The sequence below is a fragment of the Cololabis saira genome, chromosome 13 (assembly GCF_033807715.1).
Source record: "Cololabis saira isolate AMF1-May2022 chromosome 13, fColSai1.1, whole genome shotgun sequence".
Taxonomy (NCBI): domain Eukaryota; kingdom Metazoa; phylum Chordata; class Actinopteri; order Beloniformes; family Belonidae; genus Cololabis; species Cololabis saira.
In genome coordinates this window covers 35,570,731-35,594,241 of record NC_084599.1, presented here as the reverse complement: position 1 = coordinate 35,594,241, position 23,511 = coordinate 35,570,731, and the positions used below count along the sequence as shown (strand labels likewise).

Sequence of the window (23,511 nt, the reverse complement as noted above, 5' to 3'; positions counted from 1 at the left end):
GTCATTCATTCCCTGGATGAACGACACAGAACTGGACGGTAGGAATGGGCGATATTCTACCGTTCACGATATACCGTCAAAAAAATTCCTCACGATAAGAATTTGTCATCTCGCGGTAAAAAACGATAAATTCCCGTTGATGACGTTTTTGTGTAAAGCTGATTTTTGGAAGGAAGGAAGGAAGGAAGGAAGGAAGGAAGGAAGGAAGGAAGGAAGGAAGGAAGGAAGGAAGGAAGGAAGGAAGGAAGGAAGGAAGGAAGGAAGGAAGGAAGGAAGGAAGGAAGGAAGGAAGGAAGGAAGGAAGGAAGGAAGGAAGGAAGGAAGGAAGGAAGGAAACAAGGAAGGAAGGGAGAAAAGAGGAAGGGAAGAGGAAGGGAAGAAGGAAGGAGAGAGCAGGAGGAAAGAAGGAAGGAAGGGGAAAAAAGAAGGAAGGAAGGAAGGACGGAAGGAAGGAAACAAGGAAGGAAGGAAGGAAGGAAGGAAGGGAGGAAGGGAGAAAAGAGGAAGGAAGGAAGGAAGGAAGGAAGGAAGGAAGGAAACAAGGAAACAAACAAGGAAACAAGGAAACAAGGAAAGAAACAAGGAAGGAAGGGAGAAAAAGAGGAAGGGAAGAGGAAGGGAAGAAGGAAGGAAGGGGAAAAAAGAAGGAAGGAAGGAAGGACGGAAGGAAGGAAACAAGGAAGGAAGGAAGGAAGGAAGGAAGGGAGGAAGGGAGAAAAGAGGAAGGGAAGAAGGAAGGAGAGAGCAGGAGGAAAGAAGGAAGGAAGGAAGAAAGGAAGGAAAGGGGAGAAGGAAGGGAGAAAACAAGGAAAGGAGGAAGGAAGGGAGAAAAGAGGAGGAGGAAGGAAGGGAGAAAAGAGGAAGGAAGGAAGGAAGGAAGGAAGGAAGGAAGGAAGGAAGGAAGGAAGGAAGGGAGGAAGGGAGGGAGGGAGGGAGGGAGGGAGGGAGGGAGGGAGGGAGGGAGGAAGGAAGGAAGGAAATATATGAGCCTGAAAGAAAGAAAGAAAGAAAGAAAGAAAGAAAGAAAGAAAGAAAGAAAGAAAGAAAGAAAGAAAGAAAGAAAGAAAGAAAGAAAGAAAGAAAGAAAGAAAGAAAGAAAGAAAGAAAGAAGAAAGAAAGAAAGAAAGAAAGAAAGAGAGAGAGAGAGAAAGAGAGAAAGAAAGAAAGAAAGAAAGAAAGAAAGAAAGAAAGAAAAATATGAGCCTGAAAGAAAGAAAGAAATGAGCCTGAAAGAAAGAAAGAAAGAAGGATAAATTCCCGTTGATGACGTTTTTGTGTAACAAACATGGCGGATCTGAGAGAGAGATAGATTCATAGTTAAAAAGGTGGAGTTGAATTGGTAATTTTTTTATCGTCATTTTTATCATTATCGGGATAAATGCCAGAAATTATCGTGATAAATTTTTTAGTCCATACCGCCCATCCCGGACGGTCCTTGAAACTCAAACTCTGCTGGTCTGTTTTGCCAGACTGGGAGCCGCAAGGGTCAGTGAGATCTCATGCTCTCTCTAAATATGTTTAGTTTCCCTTGTCACTCCCTCTTGCGCTTAAATCTGTCTCCCTCCTCCCTGTGAGTCCGGTCCATCCCTCTGTGAACTGAACAATGTCTCCTCTGCAGGGCGACGGGGAGGGCTGATAACCTGCTGCTACCGCTGAGCCCCCGTTGAGAAGCCCATGCAGGCCGTTATATGAGGACGTCGAGGGGATCCATCGCCAACGCCGTGACCGACACGCCGCCGGTGCTGTCAGCTCTCCTGCTCCTGCTGAAACCATGGCCCAGCGCAGCGCTGAGCTGTCCCCTCTGCTAGGCGACGGGGCATCCGAGAGGGCAGGAGACATGTTGGGACAGACGCCCGGGGACCACTGCACTGAATTCTGTTACTATAGCAACTACTGTAGTAACCATGGAAATGCTATGGAGGACTGGACTGGTCTGCATTCTCGTTGTCATCACGGTTGCCGCCGAGGTCGCAGGCGGTCACAGAGATGAGTTTGCTCAGTCGCAAGGTGAGATGAGAAAAAAAAAAGTCCCGTTCTGAAAGAAATATTCATTTTGCTTGTTTGAATAGTTTTTTTTTGTTTCAATTTCAATTCAGTTTATTTGGGAAGGGACAGTGTACATTCATACATTTAGAATTAAAAATGCAAATGCACCCAATTTTAGCTACAGAGCTAGTTTCCATTGGCAGTCCCCCGGCTAAAAATATAAAAGAAAGACAAGTTAAACAACAAGTTAGAACAAATACAAATACAAATACAAATATAGCGTGCAAAAAGCTTCTGTTCTTGTTATTTTGCTTCTATTTAAGATAGAAGGAACAGGGGAACAACCTGACACATCAATCTTACTAACACGATCTTAGACATATTGCAATAGTGAATACATTACACACATTTCACATTTAGCAGTTAAAAGTTTAGGCGGTAAAGTGCCAGAGCAAATTAAAGTGCTAAGTGTTAAGACATATAGTTACAATGCATTTTGGGAAGGCTTTGCTTTGGTGAACGGACATGCTGTCTGTTTGCCGTGGTTATTTGGACAGATTTGATCTATTTATGTGTTTTTGAATCCTTAGAAGATGGTGTCAGCAGGAACATTACATCATCTTCTCATTCCTCATATATCAAAGTTATTTGTTCAGTAAGAAAAGAGCATATTTACTTCTTCACGCTCCGGCCTGATTTATGCTTCTCCGTCAGCTCGACCGCTGTTTGACGTTGGGATTGTCTTTGCTTTTCATAGACGATCCGAAACCCTCGTTCTTGGGTGCAATATATGTAAGCAGAGACCTAAATTTCATGGCTTGAGGCTGCAAAACGTTGAGTTTTTCCATTTTTGTCCTTCGAAACGACCCACTTTTGACCCCACGGCCTCCATTTACGAGTTAATTGCCAAGGCTACCGCTGTGTGGGGGCGCAACTCGTTTGCCTGACACATGTTGATGCAGGAAAAGTTGAAAAACCAACAACCTCTGTCGGAGACGACTTGAGCAACACACGCAACCCTGAACGGATGACGTCACCCCATTTAAAGTCAATAGACACGGACGCAGACGATTCACGCAATGCCGCCATCTGAATCCAGCGTTACAGTTCTGCGATGAGGTTGTAACAGCCATATGATTGGCAGACTTTAGGGACTGAGCATGTTTGTGTGAGGGCTTTACTTTGGTGCACTATTCTTTACTGTGTCTTCCTTCAGTAACACTGTTTTTTGGGTTGTTTGGAGCTTGCTGTCACGTGTGACACGGAAGCCAACAGCTGAAGTTACCATTTCTGTTTGTTTTTAATGATAAACGAGCAGATTGTGATTTCCACAACTTTGCGCGGTCCTATATTCTTTATTTTTTTTGCACAACCCGAAAAACACTAAAAGTGTTACAAGGTGGAAGTGCCATGATTGATTGACAGTTGGCTTAGCCAGGGGTCAGCAACCCGCGGCTCTAGAGCCGCATACAGCTCTTTAGCGCTGCCCTGCTGGCTCATGGAGCTTTCTTCAAAAATGTTTGACCTTTTTTTTTCTTTCCTTTTTTCTTCTTTTTTTCTTCTTTTTTCTTTTTTTTTTTCTTTTTTCCTTTTTCTTCTTTTTTTCTTTTTTTCTCTTTTTTTCTTCCTTTTTCCTTTCCTTTTTAATCGCTTGATCGATTGTACTTCAACATCAATCTCGACATTTTGACTTTTTTCTCGACATTTCGACTTTTTACTCAACATTTCGACTTTTTTGACGATATTTCGACTTTTTTCTCGAGATTGTACTTCAACATTAATCTCGAAATTTCGACTTTTTTCTCAACATTTCGACTTTTTTCTCAAAGTGCATAATGAAAAAAAAAATCTTCCCCAGTTCTAACTAATATAGAAACATGCAGCACGTTGCTGCCTTCATTCTAAGGCTTATACAAGATTTTTCATTTTTTGTTTTTGTGTTTTTGGTCCAATATGGCTCTTTCAACATTTTGGGTTGCCGACCCCTGGCTTAGCCAATGACTAATCATTATCATTTCTTCATCCGTAATCGTGATGGTACCAAGCTTACCGACGCAATCGGCAGGTTGTCATTTTGATCCACATGTTGAGCGGTATATCCTGCCGTAAACATCTGGTGGCAGCGCTGCAGAAGCTGGTAGCCACAGCTAAATTTGATTGACATAATGAGGGAGCGCTACCGACGGTTTCCCAGGCAACACGGCTCTGCGTCATAGAGATAAAAACAGGCTTCAAAACCGCTCCTCAGACACCAATGAGTCACGTGACCAATGCTTTGTCCATTCGTGCCAACATCGGGACTTTGTCTCCATCGATTCGATGGAGAAGCATAAATTAGACCTAGAGGCCTAATGTGCAGTCATTTTATATGAATCAGCTCAGTAAAGCGACATTTGTTCTTTAAATCTCAGAAGTATGACAAATATTTAACAGTCATGTTCAACAGTAACTTTTTGAGGCTTACATTTCAGTTGGACTTAAGCGCCACGTCTATAGTGGTCCCGACACTCCACATACTGCAAAACAAGTACGCCGTCACACCCTAAGTTTTATTTCTGCATCACTATTTCTGGGTTTAAATTAAACACATTATTGGCAACTCTCACCATGTTCTTTTTTGAATTGTAGGAAAGGTTTTGTGGGCTCGACTGTTGGTTTTAATTGTTTTCTGTGTCTTTTGGGCACGAAACCGCTTTAATGTGTTTTATGGTTGAAGTTCCCAAGTGGGATCTGTTTTTCATTTTAGTCAAAAAGAAAAAAAATCTCTTCAATCCAACTCCTCAAGAGAAATACAATTTATAGATTTGTTAGTACTTTGTATGGCAATATGTGACGAGTTAAATGTTCTTCAAAGGAAGCAGAAGGAAAACAGTGAATGAAAAGAGGAAATGTTTCTGGTCTGAAGGGCTGATGGACACTGCAGACCTGCAGGTCGCGGCTACCTGAACTGGAACTACGTCCACAAATCCTGCTGCTGGGGCAAAATCCTGTGCTTCCCCTGCCCCCAAACCTCTCACCAGACAGTCTCTCTTTCTCTCTGACACTCAACCTGGAGCAACATACATCCCCTGAAAGGAAAAGACATAAATTTTGTCAGTGTCCGTGTCTCATCACGCAGAACAAGGCCGTGATTGTGTATTTCCTAGATTTAACCTGTGAACTCTCACATCCATCTGGCTCTAATAGTCCGCTTTGCCGCTTCGTTTAAATAAACCGCCCCTCCGACTCTGAGGGGGCTTGTTCAATCCAAGACGGCGGCCTGAACTAATTAGTGTTTTGGTCATTTACATGGATTGAGTGACTTTGTGTAATATGAAAGGAGTCGCTTGTGGCGGTAAATCCACTGAGGATTACAGGCCGACCGTGCCGTTCCTCTCGGCTCTGCTGCACATTTTAAAGGTTTTTAGCTCATTGTTTGGATTTTCTTCCCTGTTTTACACTTCCACTTTCATATTAACTCTGTTTAAAAGGAGAGAGGGGGAAAATAAATATAAGCTGCAAACATACCATGTACTTTGTTTGAGTGTCACGGTTAAATATTTACATATTTCTTTGAAGTTTTGACCAACCAAAAGTAGAACTAAAGAAGGTGAAATATTGATGGCAAGAACTACAACTACAACTACAACTGAAACTGAATGTTGTGTAGGAATGGGCGATATTTTACCGTTCACGATATACCGTCAAAAAAATTCCTCACGATAAGAATTTGTCATCTCACGGTAAAAACGATAAATTCCTGTTGATGATGTTTTTGTGTAAAGCTGATTTATGGAAGGAAGGAAGGAAGGAAGGAAGGAAGGAAGGAAGGAAGGAAGGAAGGAGGAAGGAAGGAAGGAAGGAAGGAAGGAAGGAAGGAAGGAAGGAAGGAAGGAAGGAAGGAAGGAAGGAAGGAAGGAAGGAAGGAAGGAAGGAAGGAAGGAAGGAAGGAAGGAAGGAAGGAAGGAAGGAAGGAAGGAAGGAAGGAAGGAAGGAAGGAAGGAAGGAAGGAAGGAAGGAAGGAAGGAAGGAAGGAAGGAAGGAAGGAAGGAAGGAAGGAAGGAAGGAAGGAAGGAAGGAAGGAAGGAAGGAAGGAAGGGAGGGAGGGAGGGAGGGAGGGAGGGAGGGAGGGAGGGAGGAAGGAAAGGGGGAAGGAAAGGAGAAAAGAGGAAGGGAAGAAGGAAGGAAGGAAGGAAGAAAGAAAGGAAGGAAGGAAATGAGCCTGAAGAAGAAAGAAAGAAAGAAAGAAAGAAAGAAAGAAAGAAAGAAAGAAAGAAAGAAAGAAAGAAAGAAAGAAAGAAAGAAAGAAAGAAAGAAAGAAAGAAAGAAAGAAAGAAAGAAAGAAAGAAAGAAAGAAGGAAGGGAGAAAAGAGGAAGGGAAGAAGGAAATGAGCCTGAAAGGAAGGAAGGAAGGAAGGAAGGAAAGGGGGAAGGAAGGGAGAAAAGAGGAAGGGAAGAAGGAAGGAAGGAAGGAAGGAAGGAAGAAAGGAAGGAAGGAAATGAGCCTGAAAGAAAGAAAGAAAGAAAGAAAGAAAGAAAGAAAGAAAGAAAGAAAGAAAGAAAGAAAGAAAGAAAGAAAGAAAGAAAGAAAGAAAGAAAGAAAGAAGAAAGAAAGAAAGAAGGATAAATTCCCGTTGATGACGTTTTTGTGTAACAAACATGCGAATCTGAGAGCGAGATAGATTTATAGTTACAAAGGTGGAGTTGAATTGTTTTTTTTTTTTTATCGCCATTTTTATCCTTATCGGGATAAATGCCAGAAATTATCGTGATACATTTTTTAGTCCATACCGCCCATCCCTAATGTTGTGGATCGTTTATTTATAGATAAACATCTAATAGTAACATTAGTCAAGTGGTTAAATGGGTTTCCTGCTTGTGCTATTATCCTTTTTCTTGTTTTCACGCTTAAACTAAAAGTCCAAATTACTGTGAAAGTAGGAAAAAGATCCACTTAGACATGACATGAAATTCACTCCTCCCTTTTTTTTTTCCCACCACTTTGATTTAACTCTTGTGCAGCCCTTGTTTTGTATACTCTCTTTTTATATATTCCATAATTCATCTGAGTCATTTTATGTCAGCTTAAAGAGAAGCAAATACAATAATAGTCAACAGCTTTTAATTAGTAGGAGCACAAGAATGTCTCCAGCTGTTTCATCGAGCTGTTTGTGATTCTGGTGTTTATGGAGGGTGCAGATCTGAAGGTAAACCGAGACAGAAGGGGTTCAGTCTCGTCTCCGTCTCGCAGCGAGGGCAGCCGCAGATTTAACCTCCTCACATATTCAGTCTATATTCTATACACCAAATGCAAAAGTAAATGTCGTGTAAAGGTTCAGCCCATATGTGATATTTTACCATCCGAAAAAACACTGCTAATAGCAGTCTCCATTTGTCTTGGAAGGCTGTCCATTAGAATTGGGAATCTGGCTTCATGGATTTGATCCCAGTCAGCCACAAGAGCATTAATGGATGTTGTAGGATAAGACCTGGCTCGTAGTCAGCATTCCAGTTTATTCAAAAGGTCGAGCGGGTTTGAGTCCAGGGCTCCAGTCCAGTTCTGCCACACCAAATTCTGAAAACACAAATGTGGCTTTGTCATTTAAAAACTTGATCTAAAAAAAATAATAATAATAATAATAATTTGTTCCTGTTCCCCAGATTTATGCCGCAAAGTTCAACCTCAGACTTTGTATAAAATGTCATTTTTTTAGAGATAGATTGGCTAATCAAGCCCACTATCAACTCGACCCTCGCCTTCAAAGCTGTTTTTCAGTTCCTGTGCACGGATCACTGACTGTGCAGAAGTAGCAAGATCAAATTTAAGTCTCGACCAGACTGAGTTGAGAATATTGAAGTGGTAACTTTCCAAAAAGGGGTCTCTTTGCCCTGTGCACACTAGGGATGGCCGGTATGGACTAAAAAATGTATCACGATAATTTCTGGCATTTATCCCGATAACCATAAAAATGACGATAAAAAAATTACCAATTCAACTCCATCTTTGTAACTATAAATCTATCTCGCTCTCAGATCCGCCATGTTTGTTACACAAAAACGTATCAACGGGAATTTATCCTTCCTTCTTTCTTTCTTTCTTTCTTTCTTTCTTTCTTTCTTTCTTTCTTTCTTTCTTTCTTTCTTTCTTTCTTTCTTTCTTTCTTTCTTTCTTTCTTTCTTTTCTTTCTTTCTTTCTTTCTTTCTTTCTTTCTTTCTTTCTTTCTTTCTTTCTTTCTTTCTTTCTTTCTTTCTTTTTGGCTCATTTCTTTCTTTATTTCTTTCTTTCTTTTTGGCTCATTTCTTTCTTTCTTTCTTTCTTTTTGGCTCATTTCTTTCTTTCTTTTTGGCTCATTTCTTTCTTTCTTTTTGGCTCATTTCTTTCTTTCTTTTTGGCTCATTTCTTTCTTTCTTTTTGGCTCATTTCTTTCTTTTTGGCTCATTTCTTTCTTTCTTTCTTTCTTTTTGGCTCCTTTCTTTCTTTTTGGCTTCTTTCTTTCTTTCTTGGCTCATTTCTTTCTTTCTTTCTTTCTTTCTTTCTTTCTTTCTTTCTTTCTTTCTTTCTTTCTTTCTTTCTTTCTTTCTTTCTTTCTTTCTTTCTTTCTTTTTTGGCTCATTTCTTTCTTTCTTTTTGGCTCATTTCTTTCTTTCTTCTTTTTGGCTCATTTCTTTCTTTTTGGCTCATTTCTTTCTTTTTGGCTCATTTCTTTCTTTATTTCTTTCTTTCTGGCTCATTTCTTTCTTTCTTTCTTTCTTTCTTTCTTTCTTTCTTTCTTTCTTTCTTTCTTTCTTTCTTTCTTTCTTCAGCCTCATTTCCTTCCTTCCTTCCTTCCTTCTTTCCTTCGTTCTGCGTCGATTTAACACAGAACCATAAATCAGCTTTACACAAAAACGTCATCAACGGGAATTTATCGTTTTTACCGCGAGATGACAAATTCTTATCGTGGGGAATTATTTTGACGGTTTATCGTGAACGGTAAAATATCGCCCATTCCTAGTGCACACCACCACCGAGAACCTCTTTAGTGTATTTAGACCAAAATGAACCCGATAAAACCTAGTTCAGAAAAGCGCTGGATTGGGTGTCCCCAACCTCTCCGTGTTTGCATGTGTTACTTCCTCGCGGCGGCCACCCACGTTGCAAACGGGAGAGAGACGAGAGAGCCGCAGAACGACGAATAAACAGGAAGCTTTTCCCTTTTAAAACTCCCTTTTAAGAGCTTTCATTCGACACGTCCTTTTTAAAGGTGTATTAATGATGTTAAATCACAGGTTATCCCTGCGCCTGTGGGGATAGTTTCACGAGAGGCAGAGCAGCCGTGGCGGTCCTGATCAACCGTGGAGGTGTGTCTGGCATGGAGGGAGGTGCACGTTTCCACCCAGAGTACTTCCTTCCACTATTTTCATTTGGCGATAACAGAAACAAGGGCGTGATTATCAGCTGAGACTCCTCTGTGTGTGACCCTGCTGGTTAGGGTGTTTTCCCCCTGTTAAATATAGCAAACATGTTTCCATCGCCTCTCCTACTTAACGTTTTTAGTTTGAGTGGGTATTTCTTTTGTTATGTTTTAGTTTCACACCATTATTTTGATCCTCAGTAAGAGGTAATGGGTAAAATACAGCGTGTTAATGGTTACGTTTAGGTCATTTATTTGTTCTGGAGCTCTTTTGACACCTTTTGATAACAATATAACATTATTATGATGTGATGTGGAGAAACTGTGAAGAAAGTACTTTTTAAAAAGGATACCTTTTACTTCATAGAGATGCTTCATTTATTGGGTTGTTTTTTGGTGATTCTGTGTGAGGTCTTAATCATCTTGTCCCCGGAGGTAGCTTTTAACTACTTTATTGACACCCCCCACCCCCCCATTATTTTCTCTTCAGGAGCTTTTCCTGTGCTTCACAAGTAACGCTGATACCAGCTGTCCTGGTAGTTGCTGTGGGCTCTGAGGGGTAAAAAGGGAAGGTTTCAGCGGAAGTTTGAGGATTAGAGTCATGAAGACTCAGTTTGTGTGCATGTTAAAAATGTACAAACGTACAAAAATGGATGTACATCTACCATCTATTACATTGTCTTACATGAGGGAACTAGTACATTGTGTAAAGGAACACAATAAGAATAGGAAAAGTATAATAATAATAATAGTATATTGATATAGTAATAATAAAGTATAATCAGAAGTGTCAAAAGTATTCACATTCATTGCTCAGGTAGAAGTATAGATACTAGAGTTTAAAAATACTCCTGTAGAAGTTGAAGTATCAACTCAAGTTTTTTACTCAAGTAAAAGTATAAAAGTACTGGTTTCAAAACTACTTAAAGTATAAAAGTAAAAGTAATGTAAGGGGGAAAAAGCCATTAAGGACAAAAGCCATTGAAAATGAATGCATCTTAGTATAATGCAAATATATTAAAGAACCATATATGTGTACTATTGAGCATTAACATGTGTTTCAGAGAGCAGCAGATATGATGACTAGTTGCCTATAAGTATTGTAATGGTGCAAAAAATCAAACTTCAGAGGCATGTTATCATTTATCCTAACCTTTATTGGAATGTACATCCAAGTTTAGTTGCAGGAATCTGAGGGAACGGATGTAAGAACAAAACTGGACAAGAACATCTGAAACAACCACAACCAAATTCACTCTATCCGGATGGAGCAATTTAACTGGATAGTTTTTTTTTTAAAGGCCGAAATGAAATAGAGTAACGAGGCTGTTTTTAAAATGTAAGGAGTAAAAAGTAAAGATAATTGCGTGAAAATGTATGGAGTAAAAGTAAAAAGTCGTCTGAAAAATAATTACTAAATTTCTACTTAAGTAAGGTAACGAAGTTTTTGTACTTTGTTACTTGACACCTCTGAGTATAATAATCGGAACCAATAAGCTTGTTCATGTCAGTGGTTTAGACATATATGAGGGGATTAAAATAGGCAAAACATAAGTTACGTGAGTCAGTTTGGAGCCTGCGGTGGGAACAACATCTTAAATGGTCTTAAAATGACAGAGAAGCCTCAGCTAACAAGTCATTTGGGAGAAGATTTTAGACGAAGCGGTGTGGCGATGCGGACAGGTGGCAGCGTGCTGCGTGAGGTAATGGCAGGTTGTGAGATGACAGGGGAGGTAACAGCACAGAGCAGTGCCTTGAGTCTTAATCCCTCGTAGTTTATCAGTCGCAGGCCATCCTGCGGTCTCCAACTCAAACTCTGTGCTGATTCAATAACTATTTTTGGACAGGGTTCAAGACGTGTCTATTTGCGTTCCCATGACGAAAACCTCTTCAGCAGGCTAATCTCGCTGTGACCATCTCACATCTGCAAAGCGGTACGACCTCACAAGGTTCTTGTAAAGGCAGCTTTTTAGTGATGGTGCTAGCAGTTTATTCAAGCCATGCCGATTGGTTTCAGATGGAGTTTTCATGTTTCTGGTCAGCACCCGCGAACTTTGATCTCTGAGTGGGGGAGGCGCTGCTGCTTCTCCGTCAGCCGAGACCAAAGATTCGTTGAAAAACCGGGTTCATTTGTTGGTTATTTTTTTCCCAGTTGTTAGCTGACATTGGCTGTTGGAAGTGGTGTCTGCGCTCGGACAATAAATCTCTAACAGGCTCTAGGAAAAGACAGGAAGAACAAAGTTTCAGTGTAACCATGGCAACCTCCCTCGGGCCTCATGAGGGAAGGGTACATGTAAGTGGAGCAGTTTGGTAAATGGGATAGTGTCTGTCAGAGAGGCTCACTAATACAATCATACGCTGTTTTTAATTAGAGCGAAGCTGGAGCAGAGGTGTCAAAAGTATTCACATGCATTACTCAGGTAGAAGTATAGATACTAGAGTTTAAAAATACTCCTGTAGAAGTTGAAGTATCAACTCAAGTTTTTTACTCAAGTAAAAGTATAAAAGTACTGGTTTCAAAACTACTTAAAGTGTAAAAGTAATGTAAGGGGGGAAAAAGCCATTAAGGACAAAAGCCATTAGGGGTGTAACGATACACTAATCTCACGATACGGTACGATACACGATATTGAGGTCACGATAACGATACGATACGATATAGCAGTATTTTTTTAACAACCTTGAATGAGGAACATATGACTGGAAAAAAATGTCTTTTATTTGAAAGACACAAAATACAAAACAATGCTGTGTGTTTGCCCTATTGTTACAGTTTGTAATTCTTTATAACTGTTTAAGTTTTAAAGAGAAAGCCAGGCAAACCATTTTCCACAAACTGAACTAAAAGTAAATGTCAGGTTTGCATTATGCATCTTCAGTTTCATACAAGTAAAAATATTTTGCCACAAACTGAATAGTTTTTCTCATGTATGATTTGACTTTTTCCTTTCTATTTTAACAACTAAAATTGAATAAATAAATAAATACATACAATTTTACATCATAAAAAGATTGATTCATGCTCACCTTATAAGTGTAAGAGGAGATTTATTTTTGTTAAGAAGGTTATTTTGGTAATTCAGGGTTCATTATTTTATAAATATATTCTTTATATTCTGATGTAAATCAGGGACTATATACCATGACACTAGTCAGTTTATCTGTAGTTGTTAATATGTTTTAGATTGGGCGGAGTGATACAGCACTAGGTGCTGTGTTGATGTTCTAAAACCCTACGCTGTTGAGCGGACATTAAAGTAGACTGGAGCTCAGCAGAAGTTGCCCGTGTGTTTATCCTACTCGCGACCCGAAAAAGGTTTAATTTAATAAGGTAAGGCTTAACTCTACACCAGCTTTACATAAGTAAAAGTTCAGAGCTCAAAACGGGACCACAAAACGGGACTAGTTTCTTCTGAGCGGAGGAAGATTTTGGACCGCGGGTCGAGGCCACAACCACAACCAAATTCACTCTATCCGGATGGAGCAATTTAACTGGATAGTTTTTTTTTTAAAGGCCGAAATGAAATAGAGTAACGAGGCTGTTTTTAAAATGTAAAAAATACAGATAATTGCGTGAAAATGTAAGGAGTAAAAGTAAAAAGTCGTCTGAAAAAGAATTACTCCAGTGAAGTATAGATAACCAAAATTTCTACTTAAGTAAGGTAACGAAGTATTTGTACTTCGTTACTTGACACCTCTAAGCTGGATATTAACTTTATTTGCTTGAACTCTGTGTTTTCTTTATTTCCATTTCTCCAGCTGCGTTCCTGTCCAGCTTAGGCCAGTATGAAATCGCCATCCCTGTACGAGTAGGACCAAATGGCGAGTTGCTGGACACAGATGAGTCTCAAAACCACCAAAGAAGACGACGGAGCTCTGAGGACAAGCTGCACGACTCTGTATAATGAACTCCTACGAGGTTTTTTTGTACTTTTGTGACACAGTTTGTATACACGACGTTGCCTATATCGCTCTTTCCCTGTCACGTAGGTCTTCTACCAGGTATCCACATCACGGAACAATTTCCTGCTGAACCTGACTCTGCAGGGAGGCCTGCTGTCCCGGCAGTTCAGGGTGGAGTACTGGAAGAGGGGTCGATTGGCCTGGAGTCACCCTTACTCTTCCCATTGCCACTACACGGGACACCTCCAGAACCAGCCGCACTCCAGCAAAGTGGCCCTGAGCAACTGCAACGGCCTGGTAAGAGCCGGACCTCCATGCCGAACCCACAGCTAGATCTGGATCAGAGGTGGCAGCAGCAATATTGTGCCAAAATATCTGATGATGCTATTTTGGATTTACAATTTTTAAAAGGAACCCTGGCTATTTAGACATGTAGTCCCTAATTAGCCACAATTGTTCTCTTATACTAAAATATGTTGTTAAAAACACATAAAATAATCGAATTGCTTTAAAAATCTACAATGTTTATCACATATTTTGACCTGCGGGAGGCGCCATGTTCTACCTGCGCAATGCATTCTGGGGACGATGACGTAGAACGGTGGCTCTGGGAAGATAGGCCGCGTTAGTTTAACTGGGACAGGTATCTAAAACATAGATGAGCAGCATCTCCCGGCCGTGGAGGCTGACGAGGGAGCCCATAAGACGTCTCGGTTCAGGCAAACTGGATCAAAGTTCTCGTGTGCTGTGATGCACGGGAGATCTGCAAAAATGATCAATGTCGTGCGCATCTTACCAGTGCATTAGGCTACGGCGTAGACGGCGTAGCCGTGGCTCTAGAGCCTGCAGCGCACCGCCATCCGCTCTCCGCTCTCCACCCTCCACTATTGCCGGGATGGAGACGCCGGTGGGCTAATGCACGTTCTGCTAGTTGAAACGTGTGGTCGGTTAGTCTATCTGAGTTTTATGGTGTTTTTATAGTTCATGTTTTATGGTGCTGTAGGCTACTTTTTTTTTTTTTTATTTTTTTTTTACTTTTTTGTAGGTGCGCCGTTACCTTAATGTTTTTAGCTGCATTTTCATCTGTGTTTCTGTTGCGCCGTCACCTGTTTAGCTGTGTTTTCATCTGTTTCTGGGTGTCAAAACAGTGTACGAGGGCTAGCAGGTGCCACCGTCTGACGTCACTATCCAGAATGCATTGCGGTGTAAACAACAATGGCGACCTACGAGTTAAATTATATTTTCAAATTTTATAAAAACGAAGACATCAAAAAGGTTTTTTATATCACATTGTTATAATTGATACCAATATTTATCTTTTAAGACCTACATGTCTTAATAGCCATGGTTCCCTTTAACATTGAAATGTACCCTGGATGTGGAGGACAGAGGGTTTTAAAGGGTCATTTTAACGATAGAAAATGCTAGAATGAATCAAGACAGCAGGACTGTGTTGACATGGTCTCGGTTGAGTGTGTTTGTGTTTGTTTTATTAAATAGATGTCTGAATTACATCCTGTATGACTGTTTGAGCAAAGCTGGATGAAACAAAGCTTCCAAGAAAAAGAAAGTAAAAGCTTTCTTCACCTTAAAGGGGACCTATTATGAAAAACAGGTTTTTTCTTGCTTTAACATATATAAAGTGGTCTCCCCTCAGCCTGCCAACTCAGAGAAGGAGGAAAGCAACCAAATTCTGCAGTGTCTGTACAGCCGCCCGGATGAGCCATCCAGTGTGATGTGGCTTCTACGAGCCGTTCAGATTCTGTTCCCTTTCGTTACGTAACCAAAATGCGATTTACATCGGTTGGCCTCCGATGCGTGAAACCACGGCACACAACTAACTCCGCCGGCCGGAGCTTCCGCCATTTTTTCGTAGCGGTGTATCGCGTCATTCAGGCAGCCAATCAGCACAGAGCCTCATTATCATATCCTGCGTTTAGATGCAGTCAATAACCCTTTTAAAACCCGAATATTGGCAATAACCCGAATTTGCACGGCCATGTAAACACCAATAACCCCTTTGAATAACCAGAATTTGCTCATATTCCGGTTTTTAAAAACCCGAATATGACCCCTGGGTTACTCCTTTTAAAACCCGAATATTCGGTCACGTAAACGCCAAACGGAATATCCCCATCAAACGTTTTCTGTGCATGCAAGGAATCCTGGTCTTTTGAGTCCAGGAAGTTCTTATAAACACGGCGAAACACAAGACCACGCCACACTTTTGGAGTGAGGAGGAGACTAATCACTTCATAAATGTAATGAAGGATATGAACATTTTGGCATTTGTAGACGGTAGAAAGTACCGGGATAGCGAGATTTACAAGAAGGTGAGCGAAAAGTTGCGCGAAGCAGCATTTGTTTTGAATTTGGATACAGGAAGAAGAAGCGGAAATGACGCTAATTGCGTCATCACGTTCTCCACGCGTCGCTGGTTTGATCCAGATATCCCGAATTATTAATTACCATGTATACAGGGATAACCCTGTTTGCTCACGCATGTAAACGGAATATTCCGAATGTTTCAGTAACCGGAATATTAGCAATAACCCGAATTTTGACTGCATGTAAACGTAGTCATAGCCTCCCCGCCCACTCAGAATCCCGCATAGATAATGAGGTTAGAGAATGGGAAGATAAAGACATGGCTCAGAGGCTGAATTTCTAATTTATTTAGCAAAAAAAATCAAAAGCTTGTTTTTAAGACATTCAAGGCCTGTTTAAAATAGGTATTAGTTTCCATAATAGGTCCCCTTTAAATCCATTTCATCAAGATCCCATACCCAACCAAGATTTAAAATGGGCACAATGTCATTTTAAGAAGAATATAACCTTGTGTTATCATTTAAAGAGTTAATCTTCAGCCTTGATGAAGCCTGTTTAAAAAAAGGGTTATTAGATGTCATAATAGGTCCCCTTTAATTAATCCATAATTACTGAAAGTGACATTTTTGTTGTAATTTTTAAAGTTTGAGACCCCTAAACGTTGCCAAGATGGCAAAATAAATCATGTTCAAGATTTATCGTTGTCAGGGTGTCAATGTAGGATATGTTTTTTTACTTAATGTAGGGAACTTCAATCCCTATCCATTCACCTTTTTTCTCATGAGCTCATCTCAGCAAACCACAACACAGGACTGGCATCTGTTTGATGATGCTTCAAAGATAGTTCTCATCCGAGCCATTTGACTGGATAATCTGAATTGTGATAGATCATTTGGCTTGAAAACACTCTGCTGTATTCATGCCGCCGTGTATCTGTGTGTCCTCTCACTATAAACACCAGGCCCCACAATAACTTTTTGGATGTGTTCACAAAGCGTTGATAAGCTGCACATGTAATTACTGTTAGTCAGAGCGCAGCGTTCACCAGTGACTGCGCTGTGTCCAGAGGAGCATCACTAACTTTATTATGGGATTAAAAGGTGCTTTGAAACTCGCCGCAGCGAGTCGTGGGGAGACACACTCGCTTTGACCGGGGCCGACACATCTGAGCAGAATCAAAGGAACTGTTAGTGTATCGCTCTCTGTCTCACTCACTCATTTTTCTCGCTCTCATTCACCCTTTCATGCTCTATTCTGTGTTTGTCTGACTGTATCCATATATATATGTGTGTGTGTGTGTGTGTGTGTGTTTTCTTGATCTTCTGCTCAGAAGGGTTCAAAGTTCCCCGCAGAGTTCCCTGTATCTGTAGAGCAGAGAGAACATGATCAAGTTGTACGTCTAACCCTTAAAAAATGCCGGGATTGTTGCTGTTTGATATCTCTGATATAATCAAAGACACGTTTACGACGAACTATAATGGCCATATGTTCGTATTTATGCTTAAAATTGATTTGGATCTTGCAGCTGAAACGGGCAGAGATCCTGCTTTTATAAATGAACATGAACGATATGATACATGGCTTTTTTTTTTCTTCTCCCAAACAGATTATTCGTCCATTATTTAGTTTGGAAATGTGACTGTGATGAAAGGATTTTGAGTCGTGATCCACTTCTTACATCTTTGGAAATTTCAGCCACATCTTGCATTGCATGAATGGAGTTTTCTGTGTTTTTTTTTGGTTTTAAATCATTTTTTAAACCTAACGTTATCATCATGTGCAGTTTTTACAGTGTGAACTGAAGCTTGTGATATATGTCAAATGTTTAGTTGGAAGTTATCAAAGTTTAAAAATAAATAAAATGTGCCATGTTAGAGTTTTAGGTTTTGAAGTGTAAAGCTTAACCCTTTAATGCCTGATATATGAAATAATACACATTAGGGCTGTTCGATTTTGCCCAAAAATAAAATCTCGATTTTTTTCTCTCAAAATCCGATTTTCGATTACGATTACGATTATTTTGTGAATTGACAAAAGGCAAAGAAATGATTTCAAATATGCTGTTTTTTTATTGAACATTTGCCCCAAAATGAATGAATAAAGTGCAAAACTCTGTAAAATAAGTTGAAAAAAAGTTTTAAAAAATATAATAAAATAAAAAGTTTGATCTCTGAAAAAAAAATCAGCAAATCAGCACTTGCAAACATACAGTAAGTTATATTTCCAATTAAAAAAATAAATAAATAAATTAAAAAAAAAAAGTGAAAAATCGATTTTACGAGTTTCACGTTTTAACATCGTTCTAATTACATAATCACGATTACGATTTAAAATCGATTAATCGAACAGCCCTAATACACATGTTTGTCATAACTAATCATAAATAATCATTGTTCTTATCATTGTTTATTCATTGGGTGATGCATTTTTTAAATGTATTTGTTTATTTGGGGTTTTTATATAATGTATTTAGCTTTTTTGATCATCGGGGTGGTACAGAGGTCTCAAATATGAAACCTCTGGCATTTTAGGGTTAATCTTTTATCCGCTTCACCAAATATAAAGAAAACTGGACAGTAATTTAATTCAGTATTAACTCATTGTTATGTCTTTAAGTTCATGAATGAAAAACATTCTTCACTCGGTTGTGAATTTGTACTGTAATGCTGATTTTTAGCTGCAAACATCACTTTAGTCAAAGATCGTTGCACTGTAAAGTTTATGATACTTGTGTGATGATTGCAATTTTCCTTGTTGTCCTGTTCCATTTTGTTCTTCAAATCTGTCTTTCTGCAGCAGGGGGTGATTGTTGCAGGGGGAGAGGAGTACCTGATTGAACCCCTTGTCTCACCAGATAACCAAACGAGGACGGAGAGGGGGGAGAGAGGGGGACAGAGAACAGAGGGGCGCCCCCATGTGGTATACAAACGGTCATCGCTCCGCCATCAGTACAAGGGTCGGTCCTGCGGGGTCATCGGTAAGAGGAGAAATGTTCTGGACTTGATTAGACTGAACGACTAAAAAGCCTCTCGCTGATTTCCAAACCAGCCATCAGCCGATTATAGCTGGATTTGAGCACCCAGTTGTGATTAGGCATGACTACGTTACAACACAAATCTGTTCTGTGTCCTACAATCATGTGAAAAATCATCAAAATGTTTAGCTAATAATTATTTGTCTCTTGTCAAGTGATGACAAATGAAATAGGACAAGTGACCGAACTGCTTTTGAGCATTTGTGGGTTTCCTGTTTTTGCTGTGAGCTCTCGAAACACCAGTGTATGTGATCTTAACTCAGATGAGAAGCCCATGAAAGGCGCGTCATGGTGGCAGCGAACCCTGAAGACGCCTCCTCATCACGTGGGCCGTGGTCAGCTACCTCTGAAGCGCTCCGTTAGCCAGGAGCGCTACGTGGAGACACTGGTGGTAGCTGACAAGATGATGGTGGGTTACCACGGTCGCAGGGACATCGAGCAGTACATCCTGGCTGTCATGAATATTGTAAGTTTTACAACACAAAAGATTCACATGCACATGATGTTGAATGCCTCAAAACCCAACCCCAGAATACCTCTCGTGTGTCAGAAATGTATTTTAATAATAATTATTCAGATTTTATTGTGAAGATGCTCTAGATTAGGTAAACAGACAGAGTTTGTAGTTATTTGGGACTCATTTATGTCTTTCTTGACCAACGAAATGGATAACACTAACTGAATAACAAAACTTACTGCCGATGTGAATGTACCGATCCTGCCTTTTTTAATTTTACTTTACTGCACCTTATCAATGTGGAAAATGTTTGTACATTTGGCATAAGTTTTGATATACATTTTGAACTTCAATGAAAAATGCTCTAGATTTGTTTAATTTAGCTTTCCCAAGCTTTCAGTATAAGTCGGTTATTTAGCATAAGTACGTTTTATTTAGATTGACTCTTTTAAAAAAAAAAAAAAAAAAGAGTTTTTGAGAGTAAAAAGTCCGACATCAACTTTAAATACAGTAATTTATAAATATATTAAAAGAATGAATGAATGAATACTATTTGTACACCAACAGAAAAGGCAGATGTGCTCGTCGTCCTTCTCCCTGTCGGAGGCTTTATGTCACTGTCTAAAATATTTCTGTCAGTGCAGAACTGCTCAAGCTAAACTTCGAAACCGTACACACACAAATGCCAGGAATGTATTTAATGAAAGGGTGGTCCGCAGACAAAGCAAGCACACAAAGAATAAAAGAAACTAAAACAGTCTTGCTTAAATGACACCAGATGTGAGTATCTGAGTAAATCTTTAGTCCCAATTAACTCTGGTCCATTATTATTATTGCTTAAGTTGTAGTCATAACGTATGTTGATGGAGAGTCTGTTTTACATTGACTTTCAAGGGATTTTGTTTTGTTGGGTTTCCTCTTCCATGATGCATTACCCTGTTTTTCTTTTTCTGATTTATTTCTTTGTGTTTTTTTATCTCAGCTCCAGTGCACACAACTGGCGACTCAGCCGTTTTTAAGACTGGTTTTTTCTTGTTTCCCTGGAGGTCAGGTTGCCAAACTGTTCCAGGATTCTAGCCTGGGGAACGCAGTCAACATCGTAGTGACGCGGCTTATTCTGCTCATGGAGGACCAGGTAAATTTAAACTCTGTGTCATTCTGTAACCTCCGAGTCCCGGATAAAACCCCGACCGGCGAATATAGACTTCTTATTTGTGTCAAATTATCGGCTTAAGTATGTTTTCCCCACCGTGTTCCCGGCGGACTCTGAGAGAGGGGGCTCCTGTGAGTGGCTGCAGTAATGACCGGATTGAGCGGATGTAAGGAAGCAGGGAGGAGAGAGATGATTGAGGGAGGGTGAAAAACTCAGGGAATGAGGGGAGTTTTGTCCCCGTCGTACAGAGCGGCTCTGTGACCGTCGTGTTTGTTGCTGCGGCGAACAGTGACTCCTCTGACTGTCGCTATGACGCACATCCAGGGTGTAGGAAATCTCAAAGTTGGAGTCAGACAGTGATGTAAAACATCCACATATCAGCGTTACAGGTGTGATTTAAAAAAACAAAAAAAAACCCATGTGTGTTGTAGGGCTGGGCGATATATCGAGATTTTAATATATATCGATATATTTTCAAACGCGATATGGTACGAGACAATATCGTTTATATCGATTTTTAATTTTTTTTTTTTTTTTTTTTTACGATTTTGATATAGCTTATTTTGTGACAAATTGACTTGAATGTTTTATTTTAGATTTGCACAAATGTTTTGTCATTTGCACAACTGTCAATCTCAGTGGAAAAGTCTGCCTGTTACTGCCTACATTGTATTAATTGCACAGTGTATTTGAATTTAATTGTTATGCAGGAAAGGGATATATGTTTTTTATTCAAGAAGCATTTTTATTCTATATATGCAGGCAGTTTATTTTTAATTCATTTGTTTTATACATGTTGATATTGTGCAGACCTCTGTTAATAAAGGTACCTGTGTGACATTTGGCAATGAGGCTTTGTATTAAAACCGACTGTTTTTTAAAGGGTTTGCCTCAGAAAAAAATGAAGCTAACAGAGATGCTAGGCTATAATGCTTTGGGGGAAACCCCAATTATGGCACAGAAAAAATATCGATATATATCGAGTATCGCCATTCAGCTAGAAAATATCGAGATATGACTTTTGGTCCATATCGCCCAGCCCTAGTGTGTTGTATCAGTGGATCAGCAGAGCTCTCAGGGTCCGGTTTTAATGTCAACCGATATAACATCCATATCAGGTTTGTGGCTCTCTGTAACTAGCTGACCCACATTTACACCCCAGTGGACAGATTAGCATTAATTATTGTACTCAAATTCACTTTTTTTTTTCTTTAATCTATGAGCTTAACTCCTGATACCGTTCAGGAGTAAAGCTGTTCATCACGCCGCCTGCAGCGAAACGCCTGCCACTGTACAGAATACAGCAACGCACCTGGTGCTCGGTCAGCCAAAAATGCTGCGTGTCCCGTCACTGCTCATTGAACTCTACTCACTAATCCTGACCTCTCGAGTTAAATTTGGGCACAGTACCCAATGCTTGCCTGCAGAGTGAGTCTGGAGTCTGCGCCAGCCATCCAAACTCAGACAGTAAGGTCTGCACATCTTGTCGACCTCTGAAGAAATATAACTTTGCTGATTCGTTTCATCAGACAAGAGTATTTAGGTTTTTAAATACTTGACATGTTTCTGCGATTACTTCCGCCTTCACCAGTCAGACGGACTATGGTGATCGCCGAAACATGTCAGGTATTTAAAAACCTAAATATTCTTGTCCGACGAAATGTTTATTGAAACAGGTGAAACAGGTTTATTACTGCCGTTCCTGCACTTGACTTCAGCTACCAAGAGCTTTCAGAGCATGAGTTCTCTACTTTTGCATGCATAATCACTCTTTTATAGGAAGTAAAAGAAGTTGAAATATGGTTAGGCAGAAACATTGAATCCATGTTGAAACCATGTCTGCAGCAAACAGAATACTTTGATTCAACATTGATTACATGTTGGCATTAGAATTGGATTATTTTTATTTTTTTTATTGAGATCAATAGCCAAAGTAACAATGGTACATACATAACTATTTCGAAGAAAAAAAAAACAATAGAAAGATCACTTCATTCAGTGACCGTAGTGTACCAAGTATCACTAAAAGAAAATCACAAGTCAAAGATCTTTTTCCCTTTTTTTTCTAACCCCTCCAACATAGAAACATAAAAATAAATGGATATAAAATTATAGCAGGATAAGAATTAATAACGCAAAAAAAGAATAGAAAATAAATAAATACAAAAAAAAATAAAAATAAAATAAAAATAAAATAAACAAAAATAAATAAATAAATAAAATAAAAAAGCTCACTAAACTATTACTCTAAACACCATAATGCAAATACACACCCACACATAAATAAAATTGCAAAAAGGATATGAAAACACCTGAATGAGTGGCAAGCACCAACAGGCACCTCTAAGTGGGTAACACTTTTAAGTTTGAAACATGGGATATGAAATATTGCCATCTTTGATAGAACCTTTCAGTACTTCCACGACTAGAGTACCTGATTTTTTCAAGTTTCAGAAAAGACGTCATATCCTTAAGCCACATAGAAATTGAGGGACTTACAGCAGATTTCCAATGTAACAATAATGTACGCCTTGCTAAAAATCAACCTTTTTTGACCGTAATTCAACAGTGATTCAACATCTTTTGCGATCTGTGCTTAATGAAGTCCTCGTGAGCACAGGGCTGTACGGCCGCGGTATGATGTAAGTGACTGACTGGAGGTCAGAAAAGACACTAAACTAGAATCCACACCTGACCACAGGGCTCATAAAAAGTCCACGACCTTACCAGCAGAGCTCCGAAGATGACAGAGCCACCTGACTATGTAGCGGATTACCTTATTAGCTATCCATTAACGGCGTGCGGTGAGACGGTGCAGCCGGTTCCACCGGGTTTAAGAGTGCGGCTTTGGGGTTTCCTCCATAGCGGTCTTATTAGGGAACATTCGTGATTCATGCTGCCTCAAAATAAGCCCCAGAATTTCCCTGCCGGATGTGTTCGTTATCTGAGCAAATAAAGTTTATGCTGGGATCATTAGCGGCGGGCAGTATTAGTGTTCGTTATTCCTATGGCGGGGACGGCTGAGGTTGAGGTCGGGACAGGGTTGAGAATAGTCTCCGCGAGTAGTTCCGTTACTATTTTCCAGGTCAAAAAAGGCAAGCTGGCCCTGGAAAGGAAAATGAGACCAGCAGTGGGCCCAGAGATGAGGGACTGTGGGATGAGAAAATTACCAGTTATGTCACCACATGCATTCCTGGGTTACGAGCTCTAGCCAGCTGTGGCCAGCTGAGCACTCCCTCCTCTCCTTCTCCTCTATGCACCCTCTTAATCTTGTGAA

The 23,511-nt window shown here is 39.9% G+C and overlaps 1 protein-coding gene across 2 annotated transcripts in view; it reads left to right on the top strand.

Annotated features, from left to right (window-relative positions):
- adamts10 (ADAM metallopeptidase with thrombospondin type 1 motif, 10) overlaps positions 1–23,511 on the top strand; it is a 74,612-nt gene that overhangs the window by 8,094 nt on the left and 43,007 nt on the right. For both annotated transcript variants that reach the window (XM_061738796.1, XM_061738795.1), the window contains exons 2-7: positions 1,619–2,007; positions 13,119–13,258; positions 13,350–13,559; positions 18,387–18,567; positions 18,888–19,090; positions 20,133–20,216. In XM_061738796.1, coding sequence (XP_061594780.1) covers positions 1,905–2,007; positions 13,119–13,258; positions 13,350–13,559; positions 18,387–18,567; positions 18,888–19,090; positions 20,133–20,216 — 921 coding nt within the window. In that variant the 5' untranslated portion in view covers positions 1,619–1,904. The remainder of the gene's footprint in view (positions 1–1,618; positions 2,008–13,118; positions 13,259–13,349; positions 13,560–18,386; positions 18,568–18,887; positions 19,091–20,132; positions 20,217–23,511) is intronic.